General features: G+C 38.9%; 1 protein-coding gene across 3 annotated transcripts in view; it reads right to left on the reverse strand.

Moving 5' to 3' along the window:
- Positions 1-23623, reverse strand: part of PLD5 (phospholipase D family member 5) — a 176360-nt gene that overhangs the window by 39218 nt on the left and 113519 nt on the right. For all 3 annotated transcript variants that reach the window (XM_085055148.1, XM_085055149.1, XM_085055150.1), the window contains 2 exons: positions 21342-21456; positions 1782-1909 (listed from right to left, as the gene is read on the reverse strand). In XM_085055148.1, coding sequence (XP_084911274.1) covers positions 1782-1909; positions 21342-21456 — 243 coding nt within the window. The remainder of the gene's footprint in view (positions 1-1781; positions 1910-21341; positions 21457-23623) is intronic.

A 23623-nucleotide genomic window follows, 5' to 3' on the forward strand; every position in this document is an offset into this window, starting at 1 on the left:
GCATCTAATTTCCTTAGGCTCTTCTGAAACCCCAGCATACATTTCTCAACTAATTGAAAGCAGATTCTCTTTTACTGTAATGCACAGAGATTTCTTTTTGCATTGTACATATATAGTTCTGAGCCTCACCTTATAACTACATATAAAAATATACCGTTATATTGCAATAAGATAAAAAACATCCAAATGCATGCAAAAAAGAGTGATAGAATTAACAGTGAGGAATCAGTTTTGAAACACTTGCCTACAAGTAACTGGCATCAAAGTTTAATGCAGGTATGTTACCAGATTTAGGATTTACGCATGAGAAGACCAAACCCATATGGAATTTTATCATTTGTGATGAAGATCATAAATACATAAGCAATATATAAATAATATTCTGTGTGGTAAATGTGCTTATTTTCTCCATGTTTATTATTTTCAACAGTACTCAAACCCCCAAATAGAAGAAGCTTCAAAGCTAAACTATTTATAAGCTAAATAAATCCTATAAAGAGCTATTTTGTTATGACAGAGTAGTTTAGCTCATGAAACACAGATAAAGTACAAACATTTTCTGAACTGTCCAAAATCGCAAACTGTATGTTCTCACACTGACTGAAAATACAACATCCTCTTTTCCAAGACTTTCTCTAATAACATTGTTTTTTCAACCAGTATTCCAGATTCCTTTGTAAACATACCTTTTAAGTTAATTAATATAATAGGAAGAGCAAAACTGCATTTATTCACTTTCTTTACTAAAATGGCTGATTTTTTTATTCAGACTTCCAGTCTCTTAGCTCAAAACAAGTATTAAAAAATTCAGCACAACCAACACACACATTCTTTACAAAATCATCAGAACCTATGGTCAAAATTATTCCTGTATTTCTGAGATTCTGCTCATATTTAGAAAGCAAGCTTTTTTACAGCAACTAATAACTACCTAGGACTGCTTCTTTCCCCCCTCTGTTGTGCATTTCAGTTACTGAGATCTCAGAGTACTGGTTTGACTCCGTAAGTGCTGAGAGCAGCCTCACACAGTCAGTGGTATGTAGCAAAAATGAACATGACAGCCACTAATGATCCTGAGACTGCTGCAGTGAGAAAAAAAGGCACACATACCTACAAAAAGACCAATAAGCTGTATTACTGATGAATTCCTCAAAATGGTTACAGACTGTAGAGAGTTCTTAGCACTTGCTGACAGATGCCTTAGTGCACATCCTTCAAATTTCATGTTTATGAGGAATAAAAATATGGAATTCTCCCTAATACACGTGACCTTCAAAAACATTACACTATTTGACTTTCTGTACCCAAAAATCTGACCCTTCCAAAAGGCACTGGGTATTCCACTACAATACTACTATCCATTTGCAAGTCCTTCCAAATTTTGAGTTTGCTTTTTTAAACGTCAGATCAGAGGGACTAGGTCTTGCACATGATATTACCAGGGAGTTTCCATAGTGGCTTGTTTACCAATGGGTTTGCTCAATTTTTTTTTTTTTAATAAGTAAATTGACACTTACAATGACTATCACAGAAATCAATAAAAACAATCAAATACTTAGAATTTAAGCATAACCTTGGAAGATACCTGTTATAATGAAAAAAAAGCAAAATTTACAGCAATATACTCTTGCCAAGACAGAAGAGTCATCAAAACTGTGGCAGCGCAGTTTTTGATGCTGGAAATTATCAGAAAATAGTGCTATCCAAGTGGCCTCAAAATGTCACTTTTTTTTCTCATTACACCCTCAAAGAGTATAGGATTATTTTTTCAATTGAATTACCTGTCCCAGTGATCTCCAGTCTAGGCTGGCACTTCCAATGTATACGTGCTGTTTGTCAACAATCCAGAAAGATGACTGAAGCCGACCTTCGTTATATGCTGACATGTTCATATACAACACTTCAGCACCTAGAGATTTAAGGATAAAAAAATAAATGGCATTACTTAATATGAGATAATTTACATTATTAAAAAAATAAATTACTTCACACTTCACGGCCTCAGTTTCCAGATTAGTGAGGGACATAATGAAACATACCATTAAGGTTTAAAATCAATGATAAATGTTGTTACTGTCCCACTATTTAAGACTTGAATTAACATATATTCAAGTTATATGAAAAAACATTTACTTAATGCACATCCCAGACATAGGGAACATTCCCATGCATTATAATATTTACCTAATTTCCTTCCATTGTAGAATCAAATAATCGGGTTTTTTCCCGTTTGTAAGTTCCTAAAAATAGTTAATTACTAAATTTCTATTATGTAGCACAAACCAGCTACATATTGTAATAATGACATTTCAAATATGGATGCAATTAAAATCCCTGCCTAAAAAGCAGACTCTGCTCTGCTCCTCCTGCCCTGTGCAATGTTTTGAGCAACAGCTATGGTGGCTGTGGCTTGGAACAGACAACAGGAACATGGGTGGAGAATTAAGGAGCAAGGAAGTAAGCAAAGGCCCAAATAAAGTATGATGAAACTGCTCTTAATCCTGCTAATCTGTGACATTCAACCTACCACTTTGAACGGCACAGTTTTAATAAGGATTATAGGCCACTGAAATCAAAGGAGATCTTTTTTGGCTCCATCACATCACTGGTAATGTCTGAATTGGCCCCATCTGTATGTTTGCAGAACTAAATTTAGAATACATTTAGTATTAGTTAAATTGAGGGGATTTCTCACACCATTATTGTCCTTTCAATGCTCCAGTGTTTGCAAAATTAGGTGATTATCTGAATTAATCATTGCTGAAGGCGTTTTACCATAACCCACTCATCTTCACATTTCAGTCATGACTAACTGGGGAAGAGAAGTGACAGTAACAGCAGCCTGGGGGACAGTAATGGTACCAGCTATCTCCTATTAAACATTCATGGAGTCTTTGGTACCATGAATTCCAGTAATGGCTGAATGTGAGTCACAACTTTAAAAGACTTCCAGGATACACAGAGAACTAAAATGTATTTCTTTTCATCGAACTTCCTATTTTTGATCTCCTAAGGAACATCTGACTTGCAATTTTAGGCAACAGTAACCAGTGTTAAATATTTATTATTATGAAAACTGCAATTTTCCCTTGAAAAAATGATTGTAAAAGTTCAGGCATCAAGAAAAGAAGAAAAATCAGGTAAGGTGCCACTTACCATGATGCACCAAACACACGGCATAGGATTTTGGGCACATTACAGTTTGGTTCATTGGTCAATTACATTTGGTGCAACCCAGCTACCTTTCCAAATTTATATGTTTCATTCACCCACACTCATCTATGCTCAGAAACAAAGATTTTCCCAATTGCCTTGGAACATACTGCTGCTAATTTCAATTCATGGATTAATGTGCAGAACTGTGCTAATTATTGACAAAATGTGTGTGTGAAATGGAAAAGAAATCAGAAAACACTATAGCAGGTGTTAAATGGTTTAAATTGTTTTCTGGTTAATAAACAAAACAAAAGCAACTGCTATTAGCTAAGGATAACCATTCGGCAGGGCAATAAACTTCTAGCTAGTGATCCGAAAACTGTGCTTAAAATCAGGTTTAACAAAGCAGTTTGCCTTGATGATGTTTTCTTTCCATACATCCAATTTGCAGCACTAAATAGCAGTATGAATTTAACACCCACAACACACCTACATCAAATAGGTTATAAATGAAACGTTAGGATTTTTGCATAGGAAAGTTAAAACAGTAAGAAGCAACAATGAGTTTCCTTCTCATAAGTGAGAGCCTAAAATAAACACAGTTTAATAACACTTTTGAAATATCCAATGACAAAAATGCTGACTGCCAAAGTTATAACAGGAGACAATTTAACCAATGATACTAACATTAAAAATAGCAGACATCATCAGTAACTTGACACAGAATTCAGAAGTTGTAAAACATCAGAATTTGCTGGCGTGGGTTGTTCAGACATGGGCATAAGCAGTGAGATGTGACTACTATTCTAAAATATAATCTAGGCTTCAATAACCAAAATAGCAAATCTAGCAGTGCAGACGATACTGCTATCATATACACCACTAAAATCAAAGCCTGGAACCCAATTTCTTTTCCTTTTGGAAACAGGCAAGCGGTAAGGCTGAGGAAGCAGTATCTCCACGTTAATTAAACAATGAGTCACATGTTGCAAACAGCAGCTGTTGTGCAGCCTATTAATGAGCCCTTACCTTTTGATGAAAGGAAACATGTATCAGTATTGATAATTGCCTCTGTTCCAGAAGCCCTTGAGATGCTTTGTTAAAATAGGCTTATCAAGCCTTCAACACAATCCACCATCCCTAGCGTGGTCCAGCTCCCATGAGGAAATTAAATGGGACTGATCAATATGTGAAGCCCTAACAGAACTCTCTGTCATGCTGCAGTCTCAATTACACGAAGCTGTGAGTCTACTGAGTTCAACCAGAAGGGCACATTTGTAGGCTTGATTGCTAATAAACATGCCAAATAAATCTAACTATTTTGTTTCACTGGAGATTAAAATTCAGGATGAGAACTTAGAGAAAACCAGTGCTGTCACTTCAAACTCAAATGGATTTGTCTGTGCATTAAAATTGTGCATTCTGAGGGTTGGGACAGATGATACATTTTCTGTAGAAAAAAACACACAAAAAAAGAGACCCTCTAGGGATCAAAGCATGTTTCAAGTAACAGTCATTTATCTGAGTAGTTTTTCTTCTAGGTGGGAAATATTTTCACACTGTATAAGGGAGATGACTGATGCAGTCTGGGATGCATGGAGGGGACCCTGCCACTGAGATCCTGGACCTTCTGCATGTGCCAGGCTGTAGCTTAGCCTCTAGCTTTGTCTCATAATGGAGGAAGAAAACAGAAGGTATCAACAGTATTGCAAGAAAGACTGACTTTTCATCCATTAAAAAAAAAAATTCCAATTCCCAAAGTAATCCCAAAGAAGAGGGATGGCCCAAGCGAATGTCATTTACAATTTTTAGCCTTGCAACATCCTGTTTGGTCCAGCTGCCTGTTCTCAGATACTTCACTAACAATCTCTGAAAGGTACAGGGCGAGCTTGACTTCAAGACCAGGAACTTGAAAAGAATTGGGATTGTTCAGCCTGGAGAAGAGAAGACTTCAGGGTGACCTAACTGTGGCCTTCCAGTGTCTAAATGGAGCCTACAAGAGGGATGGAGGTAGACTTTTTCCAAGGGTATGTTGGAGAGAGGGAATGACGAGGGGGAATGGATTCAAACTGTAAAAGAACAGCTTTAGGTTAGATATTAGGAGGAAACTCTTTACTGTGAGGGTGGTGAGGCACTGGAACAGCTTGCCCAGAGAAGTTGTGGATGCCCCATCCCTGTCAGTGCTCATGGTCAGGCTGGATGGGACTCTGAGCAACCTGGTCTAGTGGAAGGAGTCCCTGCCCATGGCAGAGGGATGGAACTAGGGGATCTTTAAGGTCTTTTCCTACCCAAGCCATTTTATGATCATTTGAACCTAAAGCTAGGATGTTTCTTACATATTTGAGGCAAAGCACTAAACTGTTAGCAGCAGCTCATCACATACACGCTGTCATGAAAATCTGTCAGACACATTTTTGGCGCAGCTGTGTTGTAGCTGTGGATTTAACTGCTGCCCAAGCAAAGTCACCACACAGCTATGCAAACTGGGAGACTCTTCTTCATGGGAAGCTGCAGGAGGTCAGAACTCACAGGGCTGCCACTTGGCCTCTACATGTGAGTTTATGCAACCATCTGGAGGAGGTGCACATTCTTAGGGGTCTTCACTTTCTGGAGGCTATGGATCCAATGCCTGTGAGCAGCTTAGGATAGTGTCACTGTACTCAGGCAACATCATTATGCCAAATCCCCTCTCTGGCAGATGCAGTAAATAATTTTGTAAAGAGCAGAAAGAGCAACTGTTTAGGCTGCTATTATCACAGCTGCCTTGAAAGCAAACATGCAAATTCTGCTTGCCACAGTTTTCAGCAGTACCAGTTACAGGCTAAACTCACTCTGGAGTTAGCAAACATAACGCCCAAGAAACAGAAGCTGCATTTGCTTGTACCATGCCTAAAATTGGTCTTCTGTCTTCACAACTTTTACTTTCACTGTAGTGTTTTTAAAACCAGAGAGAAAGAAAAATAAGGGTAAGAACTTAAGGAGTAAAAGCAGAGGCAGTGTTATCTGGGAAGTTCCAGCAAGAGTTACAGACAATACACAACAGGCAGAGAAAAGCTGAGAAAAGTACCAAGAGCCTTCACCTCAGAAGTCCCGACAGTAGGAAACAGTGCTGCAGCAGAAAAGAGGGTGTAGAGACATGCAGATCCATCATCTGATGGCACGTGTTGGGACTGCGTTGTGAGAGCCCTAGGAGAAAGGTCATGGAGCCAGGCAGGGCTCTGCTACCTCTCGCTAGGAACAGGAATCTTGTAAAGGTGCAGGTGATGAACAGGGTCTTTTGAATGTCTCTCCTTCTCCATTCTGGGAAAACAGAGCTTCTCAAGTATGGGCTTCAGAGGCTTACCCCATTCTTGTCATCCCTTCACTCCCCTCATTGCCATGTCTGTACACTTCACTCACAGCAGTTTTTTCCCCCCCTCCTAATTTTTTGTGTGCCCAAGCAAATACTCTTAAGTAATGAGACCTTCAAAAAGGAGAATGTGAGCTGTGCCTCTTTGTTTACCCCCCCTGCTGACAGTCACTTGGCACTCACAGATACTTATTTTTACCTATGCTTTGGAGGGCAGCCTCAAGTCAGAGTCAAGAGCAGACTTTCCTAGTCCATACTGCAAACTCTGGAGCTCACAAGCTCGTGCCCACCTCAGTACAGCCATCTCTGGAGCAGTGACACCTTGCATGGCCTCTCTGAGGGCCCCACACGGGTGAGAAGCAGCACGTGCAACACTTGGCATTTGCCATAAACCCTCTGTATTCTTCCAGCTAAACTGCATTTGCAGATCAGTGTAGATACAGTTAATCACCATGTGCTTACTCAGTAAGATTAACAAAAGATCCTGTACTACTCTTTAGGTCCTACACTCATTTTTTAAAATACAATTTGCTCATTAGGATATGGATGCATCCATATATAGATCCATGAAGTGAATGTCTCTTTCCCTACATTTTGGAATATCCACTTTAATTTCATTTATTTTCTTTTGATAATGAGCCTTAGCACAAAGTACACCCATGAATAAACATGACTTTTATTCCATTGAGACAAAAACCCAGAGTTTTCAATTTAAGTGGTCACAACAAACAATGGAGTGGCTGTCTCATTTGGGGCTGACACTAGTGACCCAGGCAGAGGATCGTCTCCCCATGAATTTTCAGGCTTTTTTTTCAACTGATTGCAAAATGTATGGACTTGTTCCAGAAGGCCCATTAGTGTGACCTGCCACCACTCAGAGGAGGAAAAGTACAAAAGCAGAGGAATGCCCAACTTGAAAACAAAGTTATTTTTACTAAGTCTCTGAATGATTAAAAGACAAACTAGACTATTTACTATTTCTGTTCCCTTTATGGAATATTGGATTTGAAATGCAATTTGAAGTCTGCCTGGCCCAGAAAGAGTAATGATTCAGATTTATTTTAAAGAGAGAACACTCAAGGACTTTTAGGGAAATCTCTGATGGCAATACCTTAACTTTAAATCAGCTGTTTTGTTTACATTGTCCTCTGCTTCTCTCTCTCACACACTGCCCTCTGTCCTTTTTAAAATCTACCACAACTGAATCCTGTCACTCTGAGATTATGTGCTATTCATGAGTCTAAGGCCACAGTAATTTTTTAAAAAAGCAGCATAGGATAAAAAACCTTGCTGCCTTTTCTTTAGCAGCTCTATATTCAACTGTCACACATGCAAAAAAATGAAATCATAATTACTCAAAGAAATTACATTCTAGCTCAAGTCCAAGTAATCCCCAGAAAGCTTTCACAATAACATTTACATTCATGCCATCCTGGCCTGTCTTAGACTCGAACTACCTGCATGAGAAACACTCACACCCAATGTACAATCAGCCTTAAGTTATGTGCACATGGAGCTTCTCAAAACTGCCTTTAGGAAAACTGGGCTGATCTGATGTAGATACTTATCACAAAAATTTACTGCAATGCTTACTGTCTTGTTTTACAGCATCTGAGGTCATTGATGCAACGACAATTATGAGGGAATCAATGCCCAGGAGAGGAACCTGTGACTGAAGCTCCAGGAGCCCCACTGCTCTCTCTCTGGAAAGACACAGCTGCCTGCAGCACCCACTGGAATTGCAAGGGATGGGCTCACATGCTTGGGGCTGTGGCGTGGGTGGTTCAGGGACAACATGCAGTCACTCAGCCTCCTGCGTGCTGCCACTGCTCATCTCGCTGGCACGCTCCCCAGCCAGCTCACGTGTCCCTGTCTGGCTGGAGCTGGGAAGAAAGGCTGCTACAAGAGAGCTCTCCTAAGCAGACAGGCTGCAGTCAAGGATCTCCCTGTGGAGTTGAGGACGTGAGAAGAGAGGTCTCCATCGCTGCCGTCTGACTTCCCAGCCCCCTCTCCAGGCCCTGAGCCAGCTTCTTGCCTGGCTCTCTTCCCTGCCCAGCAGCCTGTAACATGCTGCTGGGCCCTGCCCTGCATGATCGGGGGAACAAATATCCTCTACACTCACCACTGGTTTTTCACTTTGTTTTTCTACTCAGTCAGTGGACTGAAATAATTTCTGTGAGGCTGCACAGTCCCAGAAACTGCTCTATCCACACAGCTGTGGAAGCCAAGAGCTCAGTATGCGGACAGGAAAGAAAGAAAAAGGAATAGTGAAAAATGAGCATTACAAACCTCAGCTCTCTAACTGAAACCAAAGTATTACAGAATTACAACTGGCATGTTTAAAAAAGGGAAAGCTCCCCCCAAATCAAAAAATCAACACCACTTAGCCCCAAAAATAGTAGCATGAACATATTTCATCTTCAGCAACTCTTCTCCTTTCCTCCACCACATCAGGGAATGAGCTGGATCAAAAAATGGACCAAGGTTAAAAATAAATAAAAACAAGAAGGTTGTTTCAAATGTAGAACAACTCACTAGTCCAGCTCACCACATGGCAGTAAACATTTTTTTCCAACACAACTGAAGGTGCAGCGCAAGTGTGGCTGTGGCTGGGTGCAACAGGATGCAGGCACTTCTTATGCCAGTGCTGCCATTTAAAGGTACACCCACATTGTCTCAGCCTCTGTTCCTCTCAAAATCAGGCCTCAGAAATTCCAGGTGGCAAGCTCCAGTATTTGTTTGCCTTCCATTTTGCATAATCATTTGTCTTGTGCAAAGTAGATAGGAAGGCAATGCTGGCATTTGCTTGGGTTGGCATTTCCCACATGCTTACACAGGGGTCCACAGTGACACAAAAGATCCAGAAAAGACCCATCAGGGACCCTCATGTGTGCAGAGTTTGCTCACTGGATGCAGGATGGCAGATTTCTGAGAACAAAGGAAAGGTCAGAATTAATTTCTTGTAATTACTTATTTAACTTCAACGACATCTTGGGAGCTAGTTAGTTCCCAATGTAGCATTTATCTAAATATGCCCTTAAAGTGGCTTTGAAGATGTCAAACACTGGCCTTTGTTGCCAGCCCAAGTAATCAAAACTGATTTCCCAGCTAAGTACTCAGCTGTAGCTACAGTTCAGTGTGGGAGTGTCACAGCTCTCACCCACGAGAATGCATTTTGCGCTGCCTGCTGGGCCTTTTTGATTAACTCAGCAGAAAAAACCCAGAAATATAACCAAAGTGCTTCCCACCCCATCTCATGAGAGAGACAAAAGAGAGGCCTGACAGCATTTTTTTGTAGAATTTACCTACCCAGATACACCTAATTTCTGATTCACCAGCAAAAAGTCCATCACAAATATGAAGGCATAGGGATAAAAAGGCCCCACTCGACCTGCAGAACAGACACAGCAGTAGAACACTCCACCTGGCCTTCCGTGTGAATAGAATCATACAATGGGTGGGGTTGGAAGAGAGTTCAAAGGTCATCTAGTTCCCAACCCCGCTGCCATGGGCAGGAACACCTTCCATTAGATGGAAGACCAGGTTGCTCAAAGCTCCATCCAACCTGGCACTGAACAGTTCCAGTGATGATGCATCAACAACTTCTCTGGACAACCTGTTCCAAAGCCTCACCACCCTCATAACTGATAAATCATGTGTGGATGTGTTTAATTAACCTATACCCAGAATTTTAGACTGCAAAGAAGGAATAAACTTGTTTAACTACAGATCTCTGATCCTTCCAATGATGGAAATCAAGGGCATCACCAAGTCCTTGAGAGGCATGTGCTGCCACCCAGTAGAAAATGCAAGCAGCCAACAGAATAGCTCACTACATAAAACAAGACAGGAAAGGACATGCTCCAACTCTACACTTTTCAACCTAGATGTGGCCTCTGAAGCCAGTGATTTCTGTATTATAAAGAATCTCATACTGTTTGGGCCAAAGTTTAGGACTCCCATTTTAGTCTGTCTTAAAAAAAAAAAAAAGTCTGTGCACAAGAATTTAGTGTAATTTAAAAAGCTCCAAACAGCTTTTCCTTTCCTTCTAGTAATTTTATGGAAAGTAGCAAACATTTCTGCCTTCTTTAACAAGTGTTGCTACCTTGCTGCCTGATGTAGCACACCTGAGAAAAATACTCCTTTTGTACTGCCTTGACTCTTATATCAGTATTTTTCAATCAATTTTTACTTCTTTTTGAGCTATTTGAAGTATTTCACATGAAGTCATAAAAATTTTGAATAATGAGAGCATTGATGATCAGTTCAATTCTTTCCCCTTAGCAGAATTCAGCATTCCTTTAAATAGCTTTTTCTTAGTACAAATCTGTTCTGAGAGTCTGATGATTCAGTAGAGTCTGTAAGAGAACCAATGTAAAACAAAGTTAGCTAGAATATTAAAAAAAAAAATCCACATCTTTTTTTGCCCTTCATTATGGGAGAATAGGCTGCTCATTTACTAGACAAAGCTATAAAAGTGATTGCTTTGGAGATTGGGAAAAGTAATTTTCTTAGCTGATTCAGGCGACAAAGCATATTACTGCTTAAAGGAAGACTATAACACAATCAGTAAAAGCATTAATAAAGCTGGATTGTGGCTTTCTTTCTTTGCCTAATTATAATTGCATATGTTTTTACTATAAAAGAAAGCTATTTTAAATATAATAGAGAGATTAGTAAAACTTGCACACTGCTTACCCCACTTCCTTTTGAAGACTCTTTTCTTCACTGGGATTATGAAGCCCTATATTTATTTATATACTTCTTGGATGAAACATCCAAGAATTCAGAGACATTTTTTCATCCTGACACATGAGGAATTAGGATCACAACCTCCTATGAATGAACAAGGCTAAATCTCTACCAAGAAAAACGCAGTGACTATTTATCCTTATCTCTCTTTCTAACTTTGCAACATGATTTCATTCTGATATTTATATATTCTAAAATCACCAGTATTGGCAACAGTCACTTCTAAATATGCTGACTAGCAGTAACAACACTTGTGCATCGTTCTCAGAATATGCTCCTCAGACATCTGGACCTCTGCTTTGGGTTCTGTCAGTTTCCTTCTCCTGAAGGAGAAATCTCACTTCTGGAAGGTGAGATACTGCAGGGCAGGCGAAGAGGTGAGGGCGGAGTTTTCCTCCTTGGCTGGCTACTGCTTTTGATTTTTACAATACTTTTATAACAGATTCTATTTTTTTTCCTGCACTTTCATGAGCTGATTCTCTGAGCAGCCCTAGACTATTATCTGCAGGCTACCAAAAGCCAAGGACATTAACTGTGGTGGCAATGGCCATACAAGAAAGCAGAGGCACAGCCAGAAGTAACCTGGGTCTGCCAGTGGCACAGATGTTTATTTTCACTACTTCTCCCTCACCTCTCAGCATTTTTCCCCACCTCTTTCCTTTCATTCTATCTTGTTACCTTTCCGAGTCACCTTTGACTGTTCTACCTTAAGATCATTTCTATCCCCATGCCATTTATTTTTCTCTCTGTGTTGTCACAAACCCATCAAGAACATGCTTCACCTTTTGACAACATTTTGTTCCAATCTTTTCCTACACTAACTACTCAGTTTTCAGTTTCTAACCTTCTGTTTAATCTGATTCATTCTTCCTGCATTTTATTTTCCCCACTACTTTGGCCCAACATCATTCTTCCTCCCTGTCTTTCATTCTCTTCCACTTCATACTGAGTTCATGAATTCACCCTTGCCTTCTCTTTCACTGGTTCATTTATCATGTATGTTCATCCAGTTATTCATTCAGTCACTCTCACTCCAGTTACTTGAGGAACATATTTTATTTTATAACAACTAAGCAGTACGATATATTCTCCAAGCTTTTCCAAATAAATTTGTGGAAAGGAAAACCTACATCTTCTAAAGAGTTCTAAGGCTAACCCCAGTTTTGGGATACCCAAATTGCTCCTAATTTTACTTTATTTTATTTTGCATGTTCTAGAACTTGTACAGGTATTAACTCATGATATACAGCCCAAAAATAAAAAAAGAATTCTGATGGTTGTTGCAATTTGAGATCAAAGAATTTCTTCTTGCTTTCTTAGTCCAAACAGCAACTGAAGCTGACCTTTTTTTTATTACCATGGATCTAAGGTTCTTGAAAGAACACGACACTTCTACAGCCTCTTCTTTTATCAAAGTAAGCACGTAGAATAGACACTGAAGCTCTGCTGTAGCAGACTGAAGAATCTCACAGTTGATTTACTATTGTTCTGACCAGCCTGTCAGATGCATTTTTGAGAGTTTCAGCATTCTGACTTGGTCACCCAGATACTTCCTACATTTAAATGGAGGCATTTTAAAGAGAAAAATGGACATGCCCTGATGTCAAAACCAGAAAAATCCTCACAGTGGACTGAGAAAAAATAAAATGGGAAAAGAAATGCTTTAATTTGAGGAAATACACAGAGGATACAAATCAATTGCATGTCTGTTAGCAGCTTTTTAACATGGATTGACTTTCTTCCAAACAGCCTATTTGAAATGTAGAAAGCAAAATAAAAGGATGCAATACAACATCACAGGTCATATTTTATTAGCTGGGTGAAGGACACACACAATATCCAGTCAATAAAAGTGACTGCACACTGAAATCACGGAGGATTTTAGTGTCCCAGAGGAAGTAGACCAAAAATATTGTTTCATTTCTCCAGTGTAAATATCAGGAACTGTCTGTGAAGGACAGGAATACAGGTATATTACCCCTCTGTGACATGCTGAACTGATAGAGAACCAGGTCTGTAGGACTCGTTTTTCTACTCCAAACCACACAGGACAGACAGAATTAGCTCGAGGACAGTAAGAGACCGAGATGGACCAGTACAGACATTATGTAGTCCCATAACTCTGCTGGCACTTTTGTCCATCACTTTCTGCTAACAAGACTACTGAGATTAAAAGCTTAAAGAGCAGGGATCTGTTTTGTTTCGAATCACTGAAATGACTGTCAATTTCTGTACTATATAATTACTAATATTTACACGCTGTAGGAAGTTAATATATTGTTCAAAGGAAGGAAAAGAGGCTGAATGCACTCTGTTCTCAAGCATAAATTTTAGAGAAAATCACTCTGTAAGGGCATGCGGTAAGAGATGGAAATGATGGAGAGTAACACAGGGATATCACTCTGAGAACTTTGCTTCCAGTTGAATAACTTTAGAAGGAGCTTAACGTAATTTGCTTTCCAACCATTGGGCTGTGCAAAAATTCGTAACACACCAAAGTGCTGTAGAAGCCGAAGGTTAATTTGAAAACTGCCATAGGTATTACCAGAAAGATCAGTATTAGCATCACAGTGGCAAATCCTTGTTAAAAAGATCATGCTTGGTAACTAATGCTGTAAAAACCAGCAAGATTTGGTTACATGGGTTTACTTTATGATACAATTGTGCCACACATAACCCAAGCTGAGTAGCTTTCCAAAGTGCTCATCAAATGAAAACCAAACGGTGTTGGTCAGAGTGCCACTTTGATTTGGATATTAATTAATGCTGCTTATATAACTATGAGCACACAGTACTTCAATCAGGTTTGAAGCAGAAATGTTATATTGATTGAGCTAAGCAGAGAAGAAGCTAAAAGAATGTAATACAAGTGTTGGTGTCATGTCACTTCAGATGATCTTCTCAGAGCTGCCCAGGTTTGAAGTTACACTTCAGTATAGATGACAAAAAACTTGAACAAGGTGAGAGATGAAACACTCAGCCCCACTAAGAAGGCTAGAGCCTCCTTGCAAAACAGTAGCAATCAAAAATATACCAAATCATAACAGCAAGACTGCTTTGACTGACCAAGGTACAGTTCTAAGACAACAGTCAGGCTTCCAGTGGATATTAAGTATGTGAAAATCACATGAATGGACAAAACAAAACTGACCTAAAATAACTTCCTTTCCTTGGACCCCTTTTAGGACCATTAGCCTTCATCTCCTCAGGATTAGATAACGTTAGTGCTTTTGCATACAAGAGAAAGCATGGGGTGCCAAAATTTCTGCAAAGGGAGCACAGCTACCTAATGAATGCTTTCTGAGCTCAGATTGCCCCTGGCAGCTCTTACCAGCTCTGCCAGTAGGTGTAGGTAGGAACTTGCATTCCATCCATATGTTTTTAAAATGTCACAACTAATTTCTGCTAATGCCATCCGTTATTGGTTCCTCTGTACTAAAAGGTGTCAGCAACTCAAACCAACTAGTGCTGTACAGGAAGAATCCATTCCAGCATGTAACCATCAAGCAAGATCTGAAGATGATCCCTGTGGCACAAACCTGCTGTGCTGGACCTGAATAGGTACCACCAGACAAGAGCCCTTTGGCTGTTCACAAGATGGACTACAAATGCTCATAGCTGTGCTGGATTACAATTAAATACAAAAGTGCCCATTGCTGCCAAATCCATGGATACACACACCCTAGTAACAGACTTGAGTGCAATGATATTTGCAGACTGAAATTATGTACTAAAATACTGACCAATCTACCAAGAAAGACCTTTCCAATTACAAATTTCAAAGCAGAAGAATTATGATATTGTTTCTGCTAAACACCTAACATCTTAAATTTGCCTCACAGTGCATCTAGCCTTAATTAATGAGGAAAATGAATTAAATGAATGTATCATTATTTACCTATGCATCTTTGGAACAGTGACTCCAGGTACCGGTGACTGGTATTTTATAATGCAAGGGTACACATTACCAATGAGAGGGTACTGTCATTGGGTACACAGCCATTTCTCTCAGCAAAGGTATTAATTTCTAAGTCTACAGACACAGAAGCTGTAGAGTTTAGAATCAGAATTAATTGATTACATCTCTGGCTCTAATAGACACAGAATTTTGGCTTAATTGAACCTTTTTGCCCTCTTCCTCTTTGCAAAACAAGCCAGCACAACCCAAGGCCCTTATCAGAAAATGTTCTCTCAGTATTACAGTCTGAAAAAAAAGTGGCAGTTTCTCCCAAATGGTCAAATTCACTTTCCTAGGGTTTGCAGTGTACAAAGTCTCTAGTCTAAAGAAAGTGCCCAACTCACAGCTTATTTCATAAGAAGAAACTGCTCTGATATTCCCAGACAATCTCCATCTTTTCCATGACTTAACAAATGTGTTTCAGTTCTTCTATAATATGTTAAATCTTCCACTCCCCCACAGTAAGACAGGGAAAGGGAACATGATTGTGGCCAAAGGTAAAAACTCATGCCCCACAAGCATCACAGCTCTAAAGCCATGTAGCACCTCAAGTGTGCCAACAGAAGCAGACAGAATATGGAATTAAACACATTTCATCATACATATAAATCGTATTCACTATTGCTGTCCACTGTGCTACACTTACATTAGAACAGTACAGAAAAGTACAGGAAACCCTCAAACTCCTAGAGCTCTCTTGACATTACATGACCTTGAGCTTTTTGGTGCCATGGCAGATTGAACCCATCTCTACCAGGTTCCACTGGTCCTTCCTTCCTTGTCAACCCCAGCTATGTGTTTCCTATCCCTGTGCTGTCCCCAGCTGTTACCTCTGTGAGACCACATGCCGAGTAGTGCAGAAATCTAACGCAAATGACAATTAAGCTAGCCAAAAAAAAGCAGTCTGTAGCCAAATCAGCCCACTGAACTGTCTTACCACATAATCACTGGTGCAAGGAAGAAGGACAACATGTAGGGGGGAGAGCAAAGAGGAAGCCGGAATCATACAGCTGCCCAGATATAATCTGATTAAATTTGTCATGGAATGGTATCTGTTAGCATTTGTAATCTAAAGGGCACAAGGCAATGCATAAAAAATTTCTAGAGCTTCATTATCTACTCATTTATTTGTCACCCTGCAACAATGTAACTTTTTGGTTTCTCTGTTTTGGTTGTATCTAATAGGAGAGAGTGCAATCCTGGACAAATGTGCCCAAATTGTTCAGTGAGTAACAGCTGTGCATGTGATTTAGTCATTAGATCCTGCCCTGTGACAATGACTTCCTCTTATTCTCCAGTTTCATCACTAATACACAAAAGTGATTAGTTAAGTTATATTTTTTCTTTAAACCACATTGTAACATGGACAGACTCCTCTTTCCTTATCTGCCTCAGCCACCACTGACAAAACAGAAAATATTCCTTGCAAATATACGAAAAATGCTCCATGAAAAAGGAGTATTGGGGAAAAAAAAGAAATAGAAAAGGAAAGAAGCAATGCAAATTGAAGAAAGAAAATCCATTGGTATGTCTTAAAAAGCATGAATACCTTCAGCTAAAATAACAGCACAATTAGTAAGGGATTTAGATTCTGCACACGTGAGAAATAATACAACAACCTGCTAACTGGAGAGATGTTATTCAAATGTTACTGATGAACAAAGACTGTACATAATTATGTGGAAGGAGGGGGAGGGTTACAAGAAATGTTTCAATCTAGTAGACTGAGCCACAGCTGAGAAAAGGCTAAAACAATAACCATGAAAACAAGCATTAATAAGCTACTGTCACACACAAAGAGGATAAAGAAGAACGTGTTTGTTTACACAATGAGCTCTATTTTCTAAAGACAGACCTACCTTTCACAAGGGAGTAATATACAGATATGCATAGTATAGATATACATATGTCCCATGAAAATAACAACATAATTTATAGTCTGTTTAGTAATAATTTTGACAACATGAGCTGGGAGAACTTACATGTGGTTGATTTTTTAAAATTACTAATATACCTTTTAAAATTTTAATTGTTACTACAGAAAACAAATGCTCAGATCTGGCTTCTGGTGCCTGTGTTGCCATTAATAATCATTGGTTGTCCCCAAGAGACAGGAACAGCAAGAAACCTCACGTAACAGTGATGTTGTAAAAAGAAATTCATTAATACTGTATTTGCAGAGCACTCAGATACCAGTGAGAAACAGCATGGAAAAGCCTAGGAGGAAATTAATCATTCTGCATTCAGTGCAGGATCTGGCAGATGTGCAATGAAGAAAGCGTAGAGACATACATTAAATATGAAGATAAAAAAAGATTCTAGCCATTACCAGCAGAAATAATATCCCCTGAATGAACATCAACTGCCTTAGGCATTAAATGTTTGATGTATTCTCATTCAATATAAGAGAAAACCTTCTGATTAATATGGTAAAATTACAACAAGTACCAGCCAGGTATTCTGTGCAAAATATAGAATCTCATAATGTAATTAAAATCTATCATAAATATATGCTATGGGATTAGTACTTCCTCATTTCTACATGCTTAGTTTTGCAACTAAATACCACTCCCACAGCCCAGCAATTATTACCAAATGTACATTATTTTAGCACTCAGAGAATCCTGTCACCACAGCTCGAGGTATGAGATGTGTTCTCACAGTAAATCAATCCATGTTTCAGACTGCAGTCAGTGGATTTCTGTAATCAAGCTCTCCTGCTTTGCAGCTACCTCGAATAAGTCAGGACAGCATAGACAGGACAAAATGTCACTGGAATTATGACAAACCTGCAGGTTCACAGCTAGCTCAGATGTCTGCACTAGCATTACAGCTGTGAATTACTAATTTTATTTTACTCCACATGAGTTCAGTTCTGCTCTACTGTCCACAGAAATTATGCTTTATATTACCCCATCAGCCCACATCTGAAGTCAGATTTCAACCTTCTCCTCTATTAATCAACAGGGACAGCTGCTGAAGAGGAAAGATGTGTGGAGAAGTAGGATGCACCCTTGTGTTGGAAAGGATCTATAAAAACTGCTTTCTGCAATTTTTCAGAAATGGGGAGAAGAGGCACAGAGGCTCAATGCAAGCCTGCCTAGAAAAAGAAAAGATGTGCTGGAATAATCTGCTGTGGTTCCTTGTACAAAAAAGCCAAAACACTGCATGAAACAATACGGATGACCAAGTACAATTCTTCAAGCAATCCTGTATGTTTAAATCCATTCCATTCAGTGGAGGCTACTCAAGGCAGACAGAGTGCTACCTGAAGTTTCCTTTTAAGGCTCCTGGGCAGTACATTAACAGGTACATCTGGGGCCAACAGCCAAATTATCCCTCATTCTGTCCCTAGGAACCAGTCTGCACCACGAGGGCACAGCTCAGGGGGTCTGATCACCTAGTCTGCTGAAAAGAAAGGCAAGGCTCTTCCACCCCCTCCATGCAATAGCAATTCTCTCTCACATTCAGCAGAACAGCCCATTAATTGGGGACATTCTGACTCTTGCATACAATCTGCCTTGGGAAGAAGAGCCAAGCTATGCACTCTGAGCAAGGTGAAGGCAGACTCAGAAAGGCATGGAATTCCCAGAGTCCCACTGGCTGTGCATGTGCTTTCTGTCCATAATACTGCCCAATGCTCAGATGCCAAGCATGTTTGCTGCTCAGGATCAGTCAGCTTGGTTTATTAGCTCATGAACCCCAGAGTAGTGCTTGGAATCTCAGCTGCCTAATTCAGACACCACAAGCTGGGTTATGGGTCTGGTCAGAAAAATGTATTCTGGTTCTCCACCTTGAGATGCTTCACAACTTGGCTGAGCTACTGATATATTTATTGCTTTCTTCACCAAGAGAGGAATGTGTCTGTTAAAAAGGGTGCATGGCATATTTTAAAGACAAATCTGACCAATTGTGGGAAAAAAAAATTAGTTGTCCTTATGGATATATGTCCAAGTGATAATGCACAGTTCCCTTTCAATGATCAGTTCTGACTGATTTCTGAGGGTGCAGGTAGCCAGCACCTCACAAGCAAAAAGATTAGTAATTTTAGTAGACAGATCTTCCAGGATAGCATAGCAAAGATTTATGGTATCTTTTTTTTTTTTTTTTTTTTTTTTAACCTAGCCTACCACACCATGAACTGCTCATACAAGGTCTACTCATTTCAACATAAAACTAAGACAACTAAATCTGACAGAATGTAAAACTAATTTAGTTCTTACCAGAAATGCAAAACCAAAAAAAGATTTATATGGTTTTCATGGAGGTAAAAACCAAACAACAAACCTAAATGAGCGAAGGACTTGAAACAGAAATGGCATCACCTTGTCATAATCAAAACATTACAATAAAAATAAAAGAATTTGTAGAAATAAGTAGACAAAAGCATGGAACAAGAAATAACAAGCATAATGAGAAAAGCCAGAAGTCATAATATTGATGTTTGAGAAAGGCCAACAGTACACAATGATATATACAATTCCAGTGTTCAAAGATGATGACAACAAAAGTCACAGGAATTACTAGCAACTTTCTCCAGTTCTTTGTAGCTCAGAGCACAAATATATTGAACATTTCATCTGAATACTGTAAGATTTCCTGTCTCAGAAATCTGGAAAAGGCGTAAGAGAAACTGAAACTAGTAAAATTGTAAAAGCCTGTGTTCCGGTTTTGTTTGTTTGTTTGTTTTTTTATTCAAAAAGCTCACAGATTACTTCCTACATAAGCTGAAGGAAGTGTTAAAACATTTCTCCCCATTTTCTAGCTAAAAATTTCTCCTCATCTTTTTTGAAAGAGGATAATTTTTGGTATTAGGTATTTTTAATAAATGATAATTAAAATATCTGTTGCCAGTACACCGATATAAATGTACAGACCCACCTCTCCTATTTCCTGACTCATGTGAATTTGGGATATTATAATCAAAGGGAGAAGAAACAACTTTTTCAAAGATGATTTCACTGACATAGATGTTAAAATATCTATTTCTTTTTCAACACATCAGAAAAAGATACTTCACATATATCTGACAAAGTATTTGATATATTCTGGCTATCAAAGGATTGATATCTTTTGGTTATGTAGCAGAAATATTCAAATCCCTGAAATAAGCAGTGTCATGAAATGACAAGGATCTATAGTTATTAGTTTTTAAATTTAAGTTTATTAAATTTATTTAATTTGTCAGTCTTGGTTAAAAGCCAATCTTCCTCAGGGATAAGGACTTCCATTAGTAATATTCTTTTACTTGTGCAGTGAGGAGATTACAAGGAATTAAAACAAATACAGATTGATTTTTGTTGGAAAACTCTAGCATGAACAGACATGCTACGATAGGATGCTACTATCCATAACAACTCCTTTGCTTAATTAAATTTTTTGGAGTTCCCTTTGTGATCCATATAGCTATCTGTGTCAAAAGTGATCACCAGCAAAATACATAGGTTCTTTTTGCTCTTTGAAAAGGGTATCCTACCCTTAAATCATGCTTTTATCAGATTATATAGATAACTAACAGAAGAAATGAGATTGCTAAAAAGAGAGTCTAATTTCTTTCAGCAATTCTTAAATTCTCTTTACTATTTTTCCACACAGTTTTACATAAAACAAGTTTATTCATGCAATCCCTCTTTGGATAGGGATTTTTGAGCCTCAAAACAGCGATTAGGAAAGCGGAGACAAAAGAATTACATACAGCACAGGAGACCTTGTCAGATGGTAAATCTGACCAATGGTCTGTTTTCCAGTGCTTCAGAATCATCAGTACCATGTACATGCTGTTTTAATAATTTACTCTTCTATTGCTCAAAAGAGGAAAGCATCTTGTCCCACAAGGTATTACAGCAGACTCTCAGGTTCCACTGCCTCCCATTAAAGTGGCTGCAGGGAATTTAAACACCTATCTAATCAGGTACTGCCTTTTTAATGGCTTGCAAACTGCAGACATCAACTACAGTAACAGTTTTAGATTTTTGACATCCATGAACCAGAGAAAGATAAAGGATTATAGGGCAATAGTGCAAAACCAGTAGTGTGCATTTTATCTATCATCCGAGTCTGCAATTTAAGTGACAGGAACATTATGCAGCAGTCAGTGGCATAGCAACATAAAGACCTTGGTCTTACCCTTTGTTTTCAAGTCGTTTAATACCTTTGATTCCATGGGCAGTTTATCACTCACTAGTTTTATCTCAATATTTCGGGATGCCAGTTCAAGCAATTTTTCAAAGAGACGCTGACCCTGGGAAGAACATTAAAGGAAAGCAGAAGCATTACGACACAGAATTGGTCAAAATGTGTATCAACAAATTAAAGAGGTACATTAAAACAAAAACATACACAATGGCCAAGTAATTAGGCTCCTAGATGTGATTAAACCTACCCTAAAGGTTAGCAACTCAAATACTTTTTCATGGAGAAACACTGTTCTGAAGGCTAAATGGTTTCTTCCTTTTCCCAGATTGTGCAATACTACAGATGTCAGGTGCCAGGCAGAAAATGAACTGTCCAGGGGTTTTATGCTGCATAAGCACATTCTGATATTAACTTCCCTCTAAATAATCAGTCTGTTGACGTAGGATTAAAAGTTCAAGAAGAGTTTATTACATTTTTTCTGTATTGAATGATATTTTTGCAAGTGGTTCTACCCATAGTACAACACATTTTCAAGTGGTTGCATGCTCATCTTTAGATGAGTTATATCAAGTAGGAAAACTATTATGTACAGGTATTTTATATGCATTTACTTTTTGTACTGCTATACAATTTTACTGTTTAAGCCCTATTTCTAACACAGAACAAGAAAGGCAATGTCATACTGAGCTGGATAAACATCAAAACAGAAATCAAGACATTTGTTTCACATGAAAAATAAAATGTTAAATCACCATACTTTTCCATAACCAAGAAAGAAAGAAGTAAAACTTCTGATTGCATTGTTAATGTTTAAGTTTTAGGTTCAATATTTTAAATTAAACAAAAAAGTTTAGTTAGTAACATCTAACTAGCCCCTGTCAAGAATAAATGCACCATTGTATCACTTCTGTGTTGTTACTACAATTACAGCCAGAGGTCATTTCCTTGCTGCTATTCCAACAGTACTGCAGACACCACTTTCAATTACCACCCCAATGCACAAAGACTTTGGGCTTTTTGCACCTGACAATATGCCTGCCCTACCACACAGTTCACCTAAAGCTAAAACAAAAAAAGCAACAGCAATACAGCAACTTTTAAACAAACAGGTAGAAGATAAAGCTCTTCACAGAGCCATGTTACATAATTCTCTGTACAAACTGTTACTCTAAGAATCTTAAAAGGATCTTTCAATTCAACAAAAATGAACAAACCAAGAACAGTTTGGGATGATTCAATATGATGTAGCACAGACCAACAAAACCTCAGAAAAAAGCCCTCCCCACACACTGAAAACCCATAAACAACAGACAGTGAAAAGCCAACCTTTGCCCTGTAATTGCCTGCACAGATTGATACTTGGAGCCTAGCTGGGCCTTAGGCTTTACACAGTCACAGAAAGTACTGCTTCCCCTGTCACAGTGCAGACCTATATTTTATTATTAATATATTTGGAATATAAGTAGCAAAATAAGAACACCCATCCTCCTAAAATACAGCTTTCTCAAAATTACCAAGCAGCCAGAGGCTGCAATAGAAACAGAACTGCTGTTTACATTTTACTTTTGTAATGTATGCCTGCTTGCTCACTCAAATCCATGGTACAGCTCGCTCCTCATCCCAGGGCTCACAAGAATTATCAGTTAATCTGATGCTGCCATAATGAAAGCATCGGAGAATAGCTAACAGAACAGGAAAACAAAAACATTCTTTCCATGAAGTTCCAAATGCTTCTTATAATCAGATTCAGCATTTTTTAAGGTGACAAGGTGGTTCCATATGTAAGAAATGCCATCCATGATTTTAACTCACCACACCCAAAAGCCCTGAGTTGCTGTGTAAATCAGAGTGGCTTTCCCTCACATACTTCATGAAGTTTTAAAGAATCTTTAATTCTCACACCAGAGATTGTCTTGGGTCTTTTTAAGAAGAGCAGATGTTACAGGGAACATTAGAATTAATAAGATAAGAGTGTGGAGGAGATGGATGCTGCACATAGAATCCTGCAGCTGCTCCAGCACCATTCTGGGGGAGCAGAGATGTACTGACTGGTACTCCTGGGTGCCCTGCTCCCTCCATGAGGGTTTCTCATGCAAGTGCTGTAGTCTGGCTCTGCTAGGCTCCAACCAAATCTGGGAACAGCAATCACTGCCCTGCTGTCTGCTGAATTCCCAATCCTTGCTTTGCCCCATCCCCTAGCTCCCCCAGAGCGTCAGGATCCTGACATATCAGAGCTCTGCCAGCCTCTGGACACACCTCACATGGGTCCCCTG

This window comes from Lichenostomus cassidix, chromosome 3, assembly GCF_008360975.1.
Source record: "Lichenostomus cassidix isolate B80296 chromosome 3, HeHo_3.0, whole genome shotgun sequence".
NCBI classification, from domain to species: Eukaryota; Metazoa; Chordata; class Aves; order Passeriformes; family Meliphagidae; genus Lichenostomus; species Lichenostomus cassidix.